At 36.2% G+C, this 20,114-nt stretch overlaps 1 protein-coding gene across 1 annotated transcript in view; it reads left to right on the forward strand.

Annotated features, from left to right (window-relative positions):
* The first annotated feature begins 981 nt into the window (after window positions 1-981).
* Window positions 982-20,114, forward strand: part of prkchb (protein kinase C, eta, b) — a 32,456-nt gene continuing 13,323 nt past the window's right edge. The window contains exons 1-10 of the mRNA XM_007256664.4: window positions 982-1,665; window positions 10,719-10,782; window positions 10,882-11,038; window positions 11,775-11,809; window positions 12,001-12,080; window positions 12,221-12,350; window positions 13,935-14,068; window positions 14,189-14,326; window positions 14,937-15,110; window positions 18,247-18,401. Of these exons, the coding sequence (XP_007256726.3) occupies window positions 1,321-1,665; window positions 10,719-10,782; window positions 10,882-11,038; window positions 11,775-11,809; window positions 12,001-12,080; window positions 12,221-12,350; window positions 13,935-14,068; window positions 14,189-14,326; window positions 14,937-15,110; window positions 18,247-18,401 (1,412 nt within the window). The 5' untranslated portion in view covers window positions 982-1,320. The remainder of the gene's footprint in view (window positions 1,666-10,718; window positions 10,783-10,881; window positions 11,039-11,774; window positions 11,810-12,000; window positions 12,081-12,220; window positions 12,351-13,934; window positions 14,069-14,188; window positions 14,327-14,936; window positions 15,111-18,246; window positions 18,402-20,114) is intronic.

Raw genomic sequence — 20,114 nt, forward strand, 5'->3', positions numbered from 1 at the left:
CATTATACTGTCACCTAGTGGAGGCAGAAGAGTTTAACACGTTACGGTTTCGATTTTGTTAAAAAAATTAAATGAACAGTAAACACAGCAAATGTTTGTGTTTTTTTTTTACTTTATTTTGTCTTCGTGTTGAAGCAGCACTTCAAATGAGCCATATTGCTCAAAGGGGCACAGTTGTTCTTTCTACTTTTGGTTTGTCTCCAGGCAAAACATTATGCTGTGTTCGGGCACAAGATACATGTTTTTACTAATTGCGACTTCTGGTTTTCTATCGAAATATCGAAAGTCCTCAAATGTGGACATCATTTTTCTCAGAAACTACATAATGTAAAAGGACAATTCTTTGTTTTTACACTAATCAGGGGCCAATTAGCCCAAATATAAAAGAGAAATAAAAAATGCATGCTATGCAAGAGTTTGGGCCTTAGGAGCTTAAATATTTAAATTATAGTAATGCTTACACATAGTTTATGACATTTCAAAAGTGTTTTGTTTTACAGCTGCTTATGAGTTGTTTACACACTAAAAAACAGAGGTGTGATATAAGTACTTTCTTGTACTCAAAGGTACACTTTTCATAATTGTACCTGAGAGGTATAATATTGGTCTTTACAGGGTCAGATGTGTTTCCTCTAGAGTAAAGTCTTTCCTAACAGTAGGAGCTACAAACTTGTACCATTTAACCAAAAGGTACATTCGGTGTTTTTTATCACTAATAAACAATATATATTTTAATTACACATTTTTCATTTGAAAACCAAACAATTTTGGATCATCAAGTTGTTGACACATATTGAGTTGATGATAATGTTTCCTTAAAATCTTTATAATTTTGACTGGTACAAAAACAAACATAATACGTACACTTGTTTAGCCGTGGCTGTGTCGGTGCTGTGTGTTAGAGCTGTGTTGGTGCTGTGTGTTAGAGCTGTGTTGGTGCTGTGTGTTAGAGCTGTGTTGGTGCTGTGTGTTAGAGCTGTGTTGGTGGTGAGGGATTGTGGTCTGTTGCGGAACTCGAGGTGCTTATAAAGGTGAAGCTCGAGAGACTGCAGGGCAGGGATTTCCCGCCGCGCTTCGTGTTCTTTTTCCGTGTGTTCAGAGGTGATTAGTGGGGCTGCGGGCTCTGAGGCTGAAGTGTGTTCAGTGCTGAAACTCCTCTGACTGGGTGTATCTGCTGCTGCTGCTGCTGCTCGCCGGTTTGGACAATGAGCGCGCGGCGCGTTTCTCGCGTTTTTTCGTCTCTAAATCAGTCAGAGCGCGTCTGAGCGCGCGGCACCAGCCCGCACACACCAGCCGATACACAGCGACACACGACTCGACATGAAATTCAACGGGTACATGAGGCTGAGGGTCCGCGAGGCGGTGGATTTAAAGCCCACCACCTTCTCCACCAGACACACCTTAAACAAGAAGACCCACCAGCTGGACCCCTACATAGTGGTGAAAGTGGACGACTTTAAAGTGGGACAGACCGCCATCAAGCCCAAAACCAACCGACCCGCCTTCAACGAGGAGTTCTGTCCCTATGTGTCCGAGGGCAAGGAGCTGGAGATCGCCGTCTTCCACGACACCCCGATCGGCTACGACGACTTCGTAGCGAACTGCAGGATCCAGTTGGAGGATCTTCTAACGTCGTCCAGCAGCAGACAGAGTTTTGAGGGATGGGTGAGAACTGATTTTCATGTTTTTTTTTTTATGTTTAGCTTCTAAATGATCACTAAAGTCTTAATTCAGTCAGCTTTAATGGACTTTGGGATGGTCTATGTTTGATTTTTGGTGGATTAAATATTGAAATTCAAGAAACAGTCAAGAAATTTTTCTCTGTACTGGGAATAACTTATTTGGTTCAGGGCTATATTGGGATAAATTGCGATACTGTAAGCAGGGCGTGGGCACATATACAGGGGTTGGACAATGAAACTGAAGGCCACAATAATTAAGTTCTGGTGGAGGTTGAGGTGCACATTGAATTCAGCCGTGGTTTTATGTTTTTTGGATACAATCCGGGTTAGCACCCGAACATCCCTTTCAGACAGCTTCTTCTTGCGTCCACAGTTAATCCTGTTGGATGTGGTTCGCCCTTTTTGGTGGTATGCTCACATTACCCTGGATACCGTGGCTCTTGATACATCACAAAGACTTGCTGTCTTGGTCACAGATGCGCCAGCAAGACGTGCACCAACAATTTGTCCTCTTTTGAACCCACAATGTTGTGTGCATTGCAATATTTTGAGCAAAACTGTGCTCTTACCCTGCTAATTGAACCTTCACACTCTGCTCTTACTGGTGCAATGTGCAATTAATAAAGATTGGCCACCAGTCTGGTCCAGTTTAGCCATGAAACCTCCCACTCTAAAATAACAGGTGTTTCAGTTTCATTGTCCAACTGTATATTCAAACAGAGATCTTTGTTAAGTTGAATCAATTTACTGATTTAATTCTGTTGCCATTGGCAGCTTCTTTTCCATTGGCTTATGGCAACATCTATTTACATACTGGGTGAGTCTTCCAGTTTCTGACACTCACCATCAGTGTGTAGCAACCTTAGGTAAACTGCTCTGCCTCTGTGTTGTAGGCTGTAAGAACAAGCATCATTTTCTGAGCTGCAGTTACTCTGTGTTGGCTGTGCTCTTAATACTGTTCACTATATAGCATTTTCATCTACTTTTAGTATAAAAAAATACTTGAATGAAATCGAAGAGAAGATTACATTCGAACCAACAAATATTATTAACCTGACCATCACCTTTAAAATATAAAATACATTGAAACTTTAAAAAGTATTGTTTGTTTTCTTAAAAAATTTTTGTAGCCTAATTTAATAAAAATTATTTTTTCCTCATGTTTCATATTTATATTTTAGGTAGAAATTAATAATGTTATTATTTTTGTACTTAAAATATTTATTTTTTATTATTTAAAATTTAGAAAAGGGCTCATTTATGTAAATTCATGATATAAAGAAAATACCACTAATGAAAGCTTGTTTGTATACTGTAAGAGTCTATGTTAATTCAACTTAATTTCTTTCGTTTCTTCTAGTGTAAAAACGTAAGTAATTTAAGGCAAAGGGTTTCCACACAATTTTCTAGTAAAGTCAACTAATCTGGGTTAAGAGTTTAGGTCTGTCACGAAAATTGTTTGTGGACAATATATTAATATGTCCCAGGATGTATTGTGATAAACAATATTAATGTAATTTTAAGACCATAAATGCCACTAACCTAAGGATAAAATGATAGTATAACAAAGTAATTATATTCTTATAAAGACAACAAAATTTAATTAATCATAGTTTGGGTAACATAAGTTTTTTTCTTCACCTACTGCAGTCCACACTGTGTGTATGGAGTCACAATTATGTTTGATCACTGTTAAATGTTTTCTTAATCCCTTATTTGGTGCTTTCGTTTACTAGCTATTTGTACTTGTGTTGTGTAATTTTCCAGGGATGATTAAACTTTTAAAAACCCAGGTTAGGGTTCTATGAGTAATGCCACAAAAAATAGAATTTTTGGAAATGGCTCTAAATATCAATGTTTATTTAATTGTAAATTAAATTATTAAATATATAAATCAAATAAACTTAATGTAATATTCTTTACAAAACGTCTGAATCTGACACTCAGATTACTCAACTCATTGAGTGGATCCATATAAATTTGGTCAGACAATGAATAAAAAGTTGGCTAGAAGAGAATAGTAGAATAGTTTTGATTTTAAATCCAGTGGAGGAGCCTCTCAAGCACAATCTATAGCAGGGCTTGTTTTAGTGTTCCCATGCCTCTGTCTGGTCCTAATGATATACCACCCTGGTGATCTACCACTCTGTAGACTTTAACCCTGATCTATCACACCTGTTCCAGGTAAGATAGGCCTAGAGGGGCTTCTGAATATTAGAGCTGGATGTGCTACTGAACTCTCCACATTGGTAGATCTCCAGGACCAAGTTTAAAAAGTTTTAAACCCAAGAGGTAGTCACATACTGAACAACATGAAGCACTGATTGACTACTTCTATATTAGGATAAAATTGTTTAAATCTTAGGTTAAAGGTTTAAACTACACTGTGTAGACCTTCAGTTTGCCCCTAGTTTATACCCACTTTGATTAGTGTAATTGGTCTGTAATAGCGCATGTTCTGAGAGGTAACCATTAGAATGATGTACCTGCACTTTGTCTTGCCTTTAGTATTGATCTTTACAGTACACCTATTGTTTCTAACAGACCTCAGTGTCTGCTTCCTTTGTGAGGGTCTTCACGTCTGTTTGTGCATTAGCTAGGCCTTGCACAAAACCACAGACTGCAACCCACTGCACGTCATGGAAACTCTGCTCCACAGCAGACACAGTAGGATATCGCAGCACACACAGTTAGATATCGTGCTTACTTTGGCTGATTTTCCTGTGTGTATAAGAGTGTTGAATAAAATAGAAAAGCACACTTTCACTATTGAGTAGTATCGTATTTCTGCGCTCTCAAAAGTCCTGCAGTCATCGTGACCTCTGGTGCTCTCTAGTGCTGCCTTATTATGCTCTATTCTTTCTTCTTGTTCTTGGCTTATTTCCAGTGTTCAATACCAAAAACACCCATTGAATCTAAACAAATCTTGGTGTATCATCAATAAATAAGCATTCTGAAGTGTCTGAAGGGTAAAGCAGGTGCACAGATACACACCAACATGTGCTGATGCAACTGTTCCCTGCAAAAAAAGAATAAATGCCTAAGTCTTCTTTTTTGCACCTCCACCCCCATACTTTCATATGAACACACCTCTATATACTGTATATACTGTACATTGTGAATGTACATAGATCTATGTTTAAATGACAAACAACAGTTTCTCTACCGTAAGAAAACAATATTCAAATAAGTTTTGTCACAGAATACTAATATGTTATTATATTATATTATATTATATATTATATTATATATCTTATTTAAGGGTGTTTGCTCTCTTTACATTGTGGTCAAAGTGTAACAGTAATTTCAGATATACAATATGATACAAAATGATAAATGTTAAAGGGACAGTATATTGACTTGTAACTATCACTATGTTCGCATTAATTAAATGTGGCATATTAAAATAGAAAATAGATAACGGTGTATCAAAGTGGTTCACCGGTGCTGAAAAAAGTCATCTTGCTGCTCCTTTAATTTGGATATGTTTTAGTGATAATGTTTCTATGACACAATGACACAAATTATTAAGTATTTTCTCTTTTGGAGTTCATAATCATAATCATAATCAAATCAAATAATGCAAAAAATCCAAAATTATTTTATTATACATTTTTTGAGGTAGTGTTTTAAATTAAACAATTTTCCTACTTCTATAACATTACCATTTCAGAAATATTTTACTTCATGGAATGAAATTACTTCCTTAGTTTGTTTGCGCTCATAAGTCAGCACAAATATATATATATATATATATATATATATATATATATATATATATATATATATATATATATATATATATATTTAGATGATGTCAGATATACACTGTCTGGCCAAACAAAGTTGCCACCTGGATTTAAGTAAGTAAATGATGTGGGGTTGATGCTGCAGTTGGTCAGGTTTAGGTTCAGCAAAAGTATGTGCTGAAAGAATGAGGTCAGCTGACTACCTGAATATACTGAATATAGACCAGGTTATTCCATCAATGGATTTTTTCTTGGGGCTGGAATTGTGAAAGAGTGATTCAGGGAGCACGAGATCATCATTTTCACACATGGATTGTTCACCACAGAGTCCAGATCTTAACCCCATTGAGAATCTTTGGGATGTGATGGAGAAGACTTTGTGCAGCAGTCAGACTCTACCATCATTAATAATGCAAGTTCTTGATGAAAAATGAATGCATTAAAATGGATAAAAATAAATCTTGTGAGATTGCATAAGCCTATTGAAACAACGACACAGTGAATGCATGATGCAATCAAAGCTAAAGCTAAATCTGGTAGTTGTTCTGTACTTTGTGTTAAACTTTCAAAATGAATGGATTCATTTATCAGCCTGGAATGAAACACTGACTTTCACTGAAAGCTAAAAGCATTTCCCTACACTTGTTAAAGGGAATTTTGATTACCTTGGTTTTGGAGATATGGTTTTGCATGACTGCAGCAACAGAACAATGTATATACAGTATGTACTACATAATGCTATATGTATACAAGACGATTTAGGAAATGTCTTATGGAATACAGTGACTAGACTCAGCTAGATCAACTAGATCAGCATGGTGTGTAAATGGTGTCTCCACCTGAGGTCACAGACACTTATCATCAGTGGAGGTATGCTGTTTAACTAACCAGGCTGGATTCCCCTTCTTACTACCTATCTGAGGCTGAACTCACAGAACCACATAGTTGTCAATCCAGAGCTCTACAGGTGTAGCAGAGACAGAAACCAGTGAATCACAAGCCTGGAATCATTTTAGTTGAATGAAAGATTGAAGAAAGTGTCAAATGTGTATTCTAGTTATTAGTTAGTTAAGTTAAGAGGAGCAAGTCGGCTCATTAAGAAATGAGAAATGAGTTCAATGTTCAGTAAGTGGAGAAATGTAATCATTGGTTCATTAAACTAGGTGCCTGTGAATTCATGACATATTTAGTTAAAAATACATGGTTCACGAATGAGTCACTTTCCTGACTAATGTTCTAATATAATCATGCTAATTAAATAGTGATGGTATACATTCTCAGTCTTCTTCTTTAACCCAGCTGGGTCAGGCTGTTCTTGTCTCACAGTTTCTGGGTGTGCTAAATAGATTTTTCTGTTCTGAATATAATTTTTCAACCGAGAATAATCACATTAAAGGTGAAACCAAACTAGAACAAAGTTAATATTTCAGCACCTCAGAACTGAGTTTTTTATACCTTCATTCATATTCTAGGGAATTCCTTTTCTTTAGGATCTTTTTTTTAGGATCACCCTGTCTGCTCTATTGATCGAGTGGCTCTGGAACGTGCATGCTCTAAGTCACAATAATGAAAATAGTTGAGGAATTTGCAGCTGATGTAGTCTCTGGTTGCATGTGTCAGGCCTGGGCCACTGAACCAGTTCAGCTGGTTCTTGCTTATTTTTCACCTTGTTAAAGGTTTTAAAGTGCCTAAGACTCACTGAAAGAGAGAGTAAACTAACTGTCTCAGACAGAAGTATAAAATTTTAGTTTACATTTGTTAGTGAAAAAAAGGCGCTCTTTCTAGTGCTGATTATCAAAATCATAAAAAGAAAGGTAAAGATATTTACAACATCCTCACCTTTCTTTCCTGTAAGCTGTTATTTTAGACCGGTATGTGCTCACCAAACCTACGTGACCACATCCTACTATAGCAAAAAATAAATACTTAAATATAAAAGGTTGGTCAAAGGGCATGTAAGGTGTCATACTCCTTTTAAAGACAGAGCAAACAGCTAAACATAAAATCACTACAAATTGTATAAACCCATGTATGAACAGATGCTTTTATTCAGAATCAGAATCTCGATTTGCCATATTCTGGATGTTTCTCTTGTTACAACTGAAACATTAAAAAAGCTCAGTAATGGGTGCTGCCACTATGATCAGGAGACTGATGTCTCATCTGTGAGCTGATGTATCAGAGCCGAGTCGCATTTTTTTAGAGCATTTTACAGAGGCAAGGTGTCTCAGAGGCAGAGGTTTACAAATGTACAAAAACTGTGACTTAAAAAAGATGAAACAATTTCAGAAAAAAAATGTTAGCTAAACATAAAACATAAAATTAGAGAATGCTTTGAATACCTGCCATCTTCAATACACAATGTATTCAAATAGATTCAGAGAATCCAGCATGATTTAGTACTGGAAATCACTACACAAAATCAGGATCACTATCAGAAATCACTGTATGTAAACAAAGGTTGCTGTGCAATCCCAAAATTCAAGTTAAAACTGTATCATGCAAAGAAGCCAACATGAAGCCAACATGTCAACATGAAGCAATCGGCACTGTTTTCTCTGGGTGAAAACTAATTTAAAATGAACTGAGGCAAAATTTTAAACTGTTCTGTGGTCAAGATTAATCACAATTATCAATCAGTTTTTCATGAAATGGAAATTTTCAACATATGTGTTCTACATTCTGATGTAAATAACATAAATATGCTATGAGATCATGTTGTTGTTTGGAACCTTTATGATTAGCAGATAAAGTGTTTTCAGTCAATCGAACAGCAATCAGGTTTGATTGGTGCCACGTTTATTTAAAGAACAGGGATCTATAAGTCTGTCAATCTATTCTTCACAACAAGGAGATTTCTTTGAGGAGCTCAAAAGAAGAGTTGTTTATGCTCATCAGGTTGGAAAACATTATAAACCATCACTTAAGATGAGTGGAGTTAAGACTTCACATCCAAATTCTACAGTTAGACAGATTTTGTACAAATGAAGAAAATTCAAGCTACACTTCAAAATTAATGTTATTGCCTGTCTGCATTTTGCTAAATCTTACACGGACAAGTCAGAAAGCTTTTAGAACAGTTAGTTGTTTTGCGGAAATTTAGTGTTTTTTATTTTGATATAGTAGCTTATTTTGGAGGAAACTTCTAAAAATAAAACACATCCCATCTTTAAAACAAAGCGTTGGTAGTGTCATGGTTTAGTCCTATTTATTTGCCTCTGGCTTATGACCAATGAATAGTAAATTCTGAATCATACCAGCTAATTCTGAAGGAAAATGTCAGGACATGGGGGCACAGAGTGGTCCAGCATTCTAAAGTGCTGCCACTATAAATGGGAGGTCGCAGGTTTGAATCCCAGTCATGCAGCTTTGCCATCAAGCTGCCGGTGCTCAGAGGGAGCACAATTGGCCTTGCTCTCTCTGAGTGGGTAGATGGCGCTCTCTCCTCACATCACTCCTAGGGTGATGTCCACAGCACAGGGCGTCTGTGAGCTGATGTATCAGAACCGAGCCGCTGCTCTGTCCTGTGCTGTGCTGTGATGCTGCTCAGCAATGCTGCAGCAGCAGCAGCTCGAAAATAAGCGGTGGCTGAATTCACATGTATCGGAGGAAGCATGTGTTAATCTTCACCCTCCTGGTGTGTTGGGGCATCACTAGTGATAAGGGGAGTCCTAATGAGTGGGTTGGGTAATTGGCCGTGTAAATTGGAAGAAAATGGGAAAATGTTAAATAAAATATGTAAATGAAAATAAAATGTCAGGACATCTTTTAATGAGCTGAATCTCAAGAGAATGTAGCCCTAAACACACAAACTGTTCCATCAAGGAATGATTAAAGAAGAATAAAGGTACTGATTTGGAATGGCCAAGTCAATGATCTGACCTGACATCACCCATACAGCAATGATGTCTGGTGGATGGGATGACCCTGGCCGTCACAAATTCCTTCCAGCAGTCACACCTGAACTGCTGATTTGAGCCAAACTTGAGCCATGTAGATGTTAATGACAATAATTTCTGTGCCAGTCAGCGGATCCAGAATGCATACACGAGGCCCACCTAATTTTGAATAGTATCTGCATGTGTGCCAGCTCAGGACCAGATGTAATGATGATTTTTGCTAGCCGGTTATGATCTGTTTTGGTGCAGATCCATGAAACAAACCAGACTGGGCTGTGTCTGCTGCACAAATCCAGAATCACTGCTATAATTGGCCCTAATCCAACGCTGTGTACATTTGCTTTCTGGGTAACATCCTAACCCAATAGAAATGATTTAGAAGGACCTGGAGTAACAGTTCACTGGAAGAAACTCAGCAATATAACAAAGCTCAAACTTTACATACATTTGCCACTCAGACAATCAGATAATATCACGTAATAATGGATCATTTTAATAAATAAATGATCAGGTCTTATATATATTTTTTCTCATTCCTTTGGTTTGGTTCTCTTGATCGACTTTAAGAATTTGTGCGCAAGTATGATTAAGTATGGATGTATCAGAATGTGCTGTGATGCTACTCAGCAATGGCTGATTTTACATGTATTGGAGGAGGCATGTGCTAGTCTTTACCCTCCTGGTGTGTTGGGGCATCAAAAGGGAAAGCCATAATGAGGGGGTTCGGTTTTTGGCCGTGTAAATTTGGGATAAAAATTTGGAATATAAATAATACAACATATTAGTTAGTTATACTATGTAATTCAGTTTGTCGCTTTGGAAAAATGATTTTTTTACTGTATTTATATGATGATTTACTGACTTACTAATGGATATAAACAGTGTTTCACTTTAGAGAGTCAACTGTTTTGCACTTGACTGAGTCATGTGCTTTATGAATATTATAAAATAATTATGCTCATTCCGTAGACTTGGAATAGGTGTTTTCTTTTAATAAGAGGCATTTGCTCTTCTCTGAAACCCAGCACCTGACTGTACTACTGATGTAATGGGTACTTGGAAAAGTGTGGCTAAATGTATTGTAACATATATTTGAACTGGAACTATGTGTGCTCTGTGTATCCTGTTATTTATATAATATATATATGAGCTGTGTGTGTAGGAGTGGACAGAGGTACAATGCTAAAAGGAAATGGCCTCATGACCTAATTTCAGGACTGCTTTACTTATGTTCACTAGTGTTCAAAGAAACTGACTGGTATTTCCAGTAATAAATTACTCAGACAGCAGTCTCTATATTTTAAAATGACTCAAAAAGAAAATAAATAGGGTACTCTGGAAGGAAGTATCTGGAAATCTGATTTTGTTACCTGTCTGTGTGTCTGCAGGTTAATTTGGAACCAGTTGGCAGCATCTACATCTATGTCTCTCTCACTGGATCCTTCACCGATGGTAAGTTACTATATGTTTGTCTTTCATTCAGACTTTCTTCCACTCACATCAGCTTTTCACTAAGATATTCTCTTTCTACTACCGTTTCACTGAATTCAGATGATTCTACTTGTAATGGTATAAAGACCCATAAGGAGTTGACCAGGAAAAGACAGAGGGCTTTAAGGAGGAAGGTGCACCAAGTCAACGGACACAAGTTCATGGCCACTTTCCTGAAACAACCAACTTTTTGCTGCCACTGCAAGAACTTTATCTGGTGATGTTAACATAAACACACACACATTCACATTAAATGCCAAATGGGACCAAATGATAAATTATCACTTAACAAAGTAGTAAATATCACTTTACAAATAAGTGCCTGGTTCTCACTGAGGCATTTAAAAATTTAGAAACATTTATTTACAACAATATGTATATTATTTAGGAGTACAATTGATCACAGGGAACAAATGGTCATGTTTCCATCAGTTAGAATTAAGCAACAATACATAAGAGGGAATGCTATAATGTGTTGTATTGCACAGGGCCAATATTTCAAATTGCGATTATACCACAGTTCCATTATCGCTGTTTATTGAAAGAGTTAAAGAGGAGGAGAAAATATGATCTGTTTGGTTATAAAAAATTCTGTGAGTTAAAATAGTTCCATCGCTGCTCTCTTTGTAGCTGCTCTGCTTGTAGCTGCGCTGTTTGGCTGGTAAGCACTGCATCGTTGCTAGGATACCTGTATATAGTGGAGTAATACATGGAGAGCTTGGGTTACAGTGCATTACCGGTTGATAACGGCACTCATAGAACGCCTCTCAGCCAATCACATTGCAGGGTTGGAGGAACTCCCTGTGGTATAGGTAGTTTTTTCCCTATTATGCTCTATTACGAGTCAATTATGAGTTATGAGTGTTTGTTTGGCAAAAAAAATATGAAATAAACTCTGAAGTCTTAAAAAAATTCTGTCTAAAAATCTGTGTCTATCTTTCAAATCTCTACAGGGGTGTTTTTGGAAAACAGGGTTACCAATGTCAAGGTAAAAAATATATATATTTGTTATTTTGTTTCTTTTTAGTTTGCTGAGAGATAACATGCATTTTAACAGACATTTTAAAGAGGTTTACATTTTAAAATGTCTGTTGTTTAATGTGTCATTAATTTTTTGTAAAGGCTACACAAATACACAGTGATTGTTTACTTCATAACTTTTGTTTTTTAATGTTTCAGTGTGCACCTGTGTGGTCCATAAAAGATGCCACCATCTGGTTGTGAGCGAATGTCCAAGAATGAAGAAAGCAGCATGCGAGGTATGATTGCTTTTAGTTTCTTCTAAGCTTTCCAATATAATTTATTGTAAGAAGATGTAGAAGGTAGATGAGACATTGATTTAATCTCATAGTATTTAATACACTGCACAATCCAGACACCAGTGTTCTCTTTCCTACAGGAACCAAGCCAAGGCTTTAGCATCAACTTACCTCACCAGTTCAAAGTGCACAACTATAAAGTGCCCACGTACTGCAATCACTGTGGATCACTACTGTATGGGCTGGTGAAACAGGGACTGCACTGCAAAGGTAACAGGCTATAAAACATACCTGTCAAACAGTACAAGTAGAGAGGATGCCAGTTTTGAATTATTTTTCATCTACTATTATACAATATTGATACAAGAAAAGGAAATATGAAAACAAAACTGTAGCCTTTCAATAACACAAACAAATAAATATCTAAATAATACTATAAATATACTATATATATATATATATATATATATATATATATATATATATATATATATATTATACTATAATCATAACTTTTTATTATTCATTTTACACAACATGCTCATTTTGCACAACAAATGAGTCAGCTGAAGTTCATTTTGTTGGCTTCTTAAACGAAAGGTACTAAAATGTAAAAATTATTTTAAAATACTTCAAAGTAGCTCATATTATTTCATATTAAAATGTGATTCAATATCAGATAATGAATAAATAATTAATACTAAAAAAAGCAAAAAAATGTATTAGTAACAAGGGTAATTTTGGGAGATTTAAGGGTACTGACCATCCAACAAACAAAGTACATGTCCCCAGTAGGGGTGAGTGGGTCAAATGATAAAAAAAAGAATAATTTAGATTTAAATCAAACAAAAAAAACAATTATGTACTTGAGACAGGTGTGTTACTTTCATTTTAAACATCTTTTAAGAAGATGCTGGGCACATAATTCTACGTTTTTTTTGTATTATTATTTTTTTTTTTAAATACCTCCCAGCTGCCTGCTCCAATATCTGGTCTAATTTAAATAGCCAAAATTGAGAAGCTTCTCCAAATTCAGAGCTCTTTTTCATTTTTCAGGGCATCTGGTCACCCTACTGGGGGGAAAAAAGTTCATTTTGACATTACTTTCTATGCTGAACCTGCTCTTTACTATGGAAAAAAAATTCAATATTCATGATACATGTTAGGAGTGGGACATGACCTGTCTCATCATAGTATCTATTATTCTGTAACATTAATTAGCTGATAGACAGTTCCAGTTTAGCTCACTAATTTTAATATCAACACACAGACCAATCAATAGCAGAAAATAACAAAATAAAGAGTACTGATGATTGATTGTGTGTGTGTGTGTGTGTGGATGTGCATGCACTAAGCACAATTCAGCGCAGACAGAAAGGGTGCATTTTCAGAATCACTGTAGTATTTTATTGACCTTAGGCTTTTTGAATATTTTAGTATTTTAAAAATGTTTAGTTCTGTCTGGAGGGTTCTTTCGACTTCTATATTACTCTGTTATATCATCTTCTCTTAACAATGGAGATGGCTCCTTTTTTTTTTAAATGAAGAAAGTTTAAGACTGGAATGAGCTGTAATGATTCCTTTACAAAAACAAATTAGCATAGTTATTGAAAGTTTACTTTTACAGTGAAATGAATACAATTCACGAGACCTTTGCTATGAAAAAATATAATTTCCAATTCCATTTGATCTTAAGGAAAACGTAGAGGATAATGTAAATATATATTTAAGCAATTTGGCAGATATTCAGTGTCACTAATAATGTATCAAAATAAAAGTCTCTAAAAAAAACAAAATCACAAAAACGCAGCAGGTTACTTATGATTTTTTTACTACTGTTTTCTATGTGTCCAGGCTGTAAGATGAATGTGCACATACGCTGTGAAGAAAATGTGGCCCCCAACTGCGGGGTGAACAGTGCACAGCTCGCCAGCAAGTTGGCAGAGATGGGTCTACAGCCCAGCAAACTGACCAAAAGTGTCTCTAAGGTATTGTAGCTGCTGTGTGGATAACAGTTTTGAACAACTACAGTTTGAATCTTAAATGAAGGAAAGGTGTTCAGAGTAAGAGAATAAATGTGTGTGTGTGTGTGTGTGTCTCTTTCACAGAAAAGCATCACTGTAAAATCTTCAAACTCCAGTGTTAAAAGTGAAGGGCAGTCTGAGGGGATAGAGGAGGAGTGTGTAAAGGTGGGCCTGGATGATTTCACCTTCCTACGCGTTCTGGGAAAAGGAAGCTTTGGCAAGGTGAGACACAGTAGCATTATGGGTATAAATATACTAGTGACATACATCACTGTGACCCGTGTGTGTGTTTATGATGTATAGCTCTGTTAGCAGGTATGTTCATTACTTGCTTTTACCTGCTGTAGGTGATACTTTAAGTGTTGGGGTTAATAACCGCAAATTTTGCAATGAACCCTAACGGTTCATTTATGTTTGAAATATTGGTTTGTCACAAAATACAGGAATCACAAGATTATGCGCTTTTTGCCATTTTGTATCTGTTAAATTGGTATCTGTGACAGTGTTATTACAAGTTTAAAAAAGAAACGTCTTAAATTGAATTTCCTAATACCTGCAGATATCCTAATTATGCTATAGATGAAGCTCTTACAGATTATAATGATAATAGACACTGCAGAATTCTTTCAAAATGTTAATTGCTGTATTTCAGCACATCGCTCACAAAGATTCAAGGTCAACTTACAGTAAATTCAGTTTACTTGCTTGAAGAGACTCAAGAGATTGTATGTAATATCCCTTGATTGTTTGGAGTATTTCATCTAATTATTTAACATAACATTCAATCCAATAGAATCATATACTTTAAACCTAAAATTGTGTTTTTGTACAGGTTATGCTGGCTCGCATGAACAGTAGTGACAGGGTGTTTGCAGTGAAGATACTGAAAAAAGATATCATACTGCAGGACGATGATGTGGAGTCCACCATGATAGAGAAGAGAGTGTTATCACTGGCCCAACAACACCCATATCTCACCCACCTCTACTACTGCTTCCAGACCCCTGTGAGTGCCTAGAGAGTGTGTGCATTAATGTTCACCATCTCTGAGAATCCCATGTCCACTCAAAATAACAGTCTTTATATATATTTTTTCTTAGACTCTCACATTTCCTAAGCGTAATTAGTTCTCCCTAAAGCTCAACAAACACTATGCAAATGCCATGTGACATTATGTATGTTTAGCACTCATTTGGCCTTTTGAAGCTAAATGTCAAAGAAACTTTCCAAAGATAATCTGAGGGCATTTTTTTACACCAGCACTTTTTGTTCTGGTTAAAACAGACTCTGGTTAGTGCGGTTTGATTGAACAGGTGTAAAAACAGTAATCGCACTCAGGTGCAGATCAAAAAAATGGGCCGATACCTGCTAGAGGAGGTGGTCTTGGTTTCCAAAAGAACTCTGGAGCGGTTCGCTTGTGGTGAGAATGTGATTCGTTCTCAACTTTAAAATATACTCCTTTTATTTGAGCTAAACTGCTTATAAGGCACAGTTTAATCTGATATATTAGCAAGATAATGCTAATTACCAATATTAGCAAAATAACGCTAATTACCAATATTAGCAAAATAACGCTAATTACCAATATTAGCAAGGTAATGCTAATTACCAATATTAGCAAGAGAACGCTAATTACCAATATTAGCAAGATTACACTAATTACCAATATTAGCAAGATTACGCTAATTACCACAGCTATGAAGGAACACTATCTCTGCTGCTTGATGCTGTTTACACCAGCGGTCTGTGCTGCATTCACTACTCGCAGCCACGCAACTCCATTTACTACGTGCACATCTGCGCAGCATGTTTCATTAAAAACAATGTGTTTAAAAGTGTAGTGGCTAATTTTCACCATTCTGCGTTAAAGCAGCTTCTCTCTGCACAGATATATGTGCTGTACCAAATAATTTTTGCTTTATTTATTTTTGCTCCCGTGCCAGACAGCTCTGACCAATCGAAGGACACAGTGTTCTCGCGTTTTTTTTTTTTTTTTGTTGGTAATTTGGTGCATTAAGGTTTATCCTTGTGTGAAACAAAACTAAACAGAGGAAGAAAAAAACTTACAAGTAAACAAACTCATCAACTGATCCAGATCATGGAAATCAACTACAGGTGTGAAAACGCCCTGAGAGCCATCTAAACCTGTTTTATGTCTTGAAACTGACAGAGTAATTTGTTCAGTCACAGTAGTAGCTCTGCTCCTCGTGTTACTGGAACTAGACAAACTTTTGCTTTGCACACTTGTAAAAGTAAGCACTCACTTTTAGAATATCCGGTTTAACCAGTAGATGGCAGCACTTCATGCATTTTCATCGCTTCTAGAACTTCCAGAACATGCCCGCTATGGTAAACAGCACGTGACACCCTCTGCATGTCTGTTTCAACCTGTCTGCTCTTGATTATTACCAGAGACTAGGAAATACATTCAGATCTGAGATCCTCACAAAAGAAAACTTCCAAAAAAATCTCTCCCATAGACTCAAGTCAAGTCATCTTTCTTTATATAGCACTTTTAGTGCAGACCAAAGTGCTGAACAATAACAACCATATAACACAACCCTAATTTATAATAACACAAAAAACTAGACATAAAAGAAATGAAAGAAATTTTACAAATACTGGCAATAAAACAATTATATAAAAGAACCTGATGACAAGACAGTAGACCAGGACAAAGCTAACAGCATCATCTGCTCTGGACTCAAATGCCTGAGACAAGGTTTTTAAGGTTTTTAAACTAGACCTTAAAATTTCCACTGTGGCTGATTCCTTTATAAAAATTGAAAGATTATTCCAAGGATTTGGAGCAGCTACAGAAAAGGCCAAATAACCATTGAATTTTAGCAGAGAGCAAGGAACTTCTAAACACAACTTCTTTTCTTTAAAGAAATTAATTCAACTTAAACTGATCTTAAAAGTGGTGTAAATGTTTTTGTTATGGACTTTTAGGTTTGATGCAAAATTCTTATGCATGTTATGTTGAGAATATGTTAAATATATATAGCATCATATAATTTTACAAAGAACATAACTGAAAAAAGTATGTTAATAAATGTATTGCTGTTGCATCACTATATTCAACAAAGTTGCATAATGACATGGTGTACGATGCAGCCAGCAATAAAACTACTCTGTGTACATTGAACCCATCGTCTGGAAACAAAAAGATTTTTAAGTTTGAAACTAATATAAAAAACTTTCCACAGTTACAGTACGTACATAAATGCATTTTTTGCTGATTATTGGTCATGCTATTTACAATGAACTGAGTTACAAGGAATTTTGATATAAACCAGAGGAAGCACAGCTAGAGTCAGATGAACCAGTGAATCATTCTAGGACTGCCCAAAATTTGGAAAGACTTTTGGCGCACTGACAAAACACCAACCCCAGTGGTAGCCACTGAATGAACCTTCATATAATTTTACACAGAACAAGATTTAATGGTAGAAAATGCAATACATGTATTGCTTTTGCATCACTTTATTCAAGGTTACTGTCTTCTTCTGTATGTTTGTGTGCTGTAGCTCAAGTAAAATATTTTTTTATTTTTTTATTTGCAGAGCATGTCAAGACATTCAGGCCTTAAAACACGTGTGGTCACTCACTAATAAAACAAATAAAATATTCTGCAGATACACTATAATAAACTATATTTTATTATTATATAATAAATATAACGAAAAGGTGCCTTGTCACATGGTGGAACTAGATACTAATTTATGTTAGACAAAAATATTTTTATCATTTTTACTGTATATGTAATATGACTTAGTTAATCTGTGTCTTTGTTCATAGTAGTAGTATAATATAATAAAAAACATGGCAGAACGACAGGAAGGATTTACAGTTTTATGGCTTTTTCAGAAGCCTCATAACCTGTGGGTAGAAACTGTTCATTAGCCAATTTGTTGTAGTCTGGATGCTGCAATACCACCTGCAAGATTACAGTATGATTACAGACTGTGAACTGCTAAGACTGCATGCCAACATGTGTTTAAATCAATTTAAAAACAACAAAAACAAACAAAAAACGTTTTGGTCAACAATTGTGGATTAACCATATAAAAAAGGTCACCATCTTGGTTTATGAAGGTTTGAATTCTTGAAAGGCTTACACTTTGAACTCTCTCTTGTAGGACCGCTTGTTCTTTGTCATGGAGTTCGTTAATGGAGGCGACCTTATGTTTCACATTCAAAAGTCTCGGCGGTTTGAGGAGGTTCGGGCTCAGTTCTATGCTGCTGAGATCACTTCTGCTCTCATGTTCCTTCACTCCAAAGGCATCATATACAGGTAGAGTCATGTCAGTGCTCTGGTACTGTACTTTCACGTTCAATCTGGTTTCATCTAATAATGAGGACATTCATTATCAGCTGCTTTTACTGATGTAAGACTTTTTTGCCAAGGTCACAGAAATCTTTCATGTGTCTGTACATCATTTACGATGAAGATGATAGCAAATGGCTAGATTAATTGTGATTGAGACCCCTGGTGAAAACATGAAAACATGGTGATAAACAATTACAGTCCAATGAGTGGAATGAAAAGTCAAAGTAAATAGTTACAAGATTAATTGTGGTTGTGTGATTCTAGACAAACAACAGGGCAGTGCAAAACCCAGCATATAATAATAAATCTACCTGTGGCTCCTTATATTACCTTAACAAAGTTGCATATTGGCATGGTGTACGATGCAGCCAGCAATAAAACTACATTGTGTACATTGAACACATCCACAAAAGATGCAACAAAAGGAAACAAAAGATGTTAAAGTTTGAAACTAATGTAAAACTTACCACAGTTACAGTACATACATAACTAGAATCTTTGCTGAATATTGGTCATGCTAGTTACAAGGAACTGAACTCTTTTAGTAAAAACCAGAGGAAGCACAGCTAGAACCAGATGGCCAATTAATGAAGCTGTGAATCATTCTAGGACTGCACAAAATTTGGAAATACTTTTGGCACACTGACAAAACACCAACCCCAGTGGTAGCCGCTGATTGAACTTATAGGTCACTATTTTCTAATTCTATGATACTTGATATCTTATAATATTTAGAATACTCCCAAATCAGAAGTACCAAATATCTTAACTGTAGAGTGCTCTTAAGCAGTTAAGGAAGCTTTGGTAACCCAACAAAACATTTTAACACCAAGGGCAAATACAACAGCAGCTATCTGAGTAGCACAGGGGAGCAAAGGTACTGCATACCCTTAAGGAATATACTCTTGATCCTGTTGTGTAAACCTAAACATAAACACTATACACACTTGTAATAAACAGAAATAGTATTGAGCTCTTTCCAGCAGCTTCTGCAAGAACTATAGAATACCTGAAGCTGAAAACCACAATAAATAACACTGACTGTCTGCAACAGACAAACACAGACTGTGCCGAAGGGCCTTTGCCTGCCGGGTACTCCACAGCCATAACTAAAGGCTATATACAAATATATACTCGAACTCAACAACCTTTAAGGGTAATTTCATGAAAATATGTGAGCGAGTATTTGCAGAAACAGGTGGTAACAGACACAGATGACTATACGTGTTCCTGCATGTAGCTCAAGACCTCATATCACCAAAGTAGCACAACAACATGGTATGTAATGCAGTCAGAGAAGGAAAAGAAGTACAGTGTTTACATGCATCACGTCTAGGGCTGCACGATATATCATTTAAGCATCGTCATCGCGATGTATGCATGCACGATAGTCACATCACACATCGCACTGGTGTGCGTGGTAAACAAGAAGTAACGGCATGGCTTCCATCCACATGGCTGGGACCATGCGGTTACGTTGGTTACCATGCGGTTACCTCGCTTCATGTGCTTGTAAACGCACGTGTCGAAAGCTGTGCACCTCAGTCCAGCACATTTTTGCACAGATATTTCCTGTTTTAATCCTAATTCTAGATATAGATCCTTATTTACCTTTTAAAAAGCAATTTAAATGTCTGATTAAAAGGGGCAATTGCTGTTGTTTTGCTGTTTTCCTCG

The sequence above is a fragment of the Astyanax mexicanus genome, chromosome 1, assembly GCF_023375975.1.
Source record: "Astyanax mexicanus isolate ESR-SI-001 chromosome 1, AstMex3_surface, whole genome shotgun sequence".
Taxonomy (NCBI): Eukaryota; Metazoa; Chordata; class Actinopteri; order Characiformes; family Acestrorhamphidae; genus Astyanax; species Astyanax mexicanus.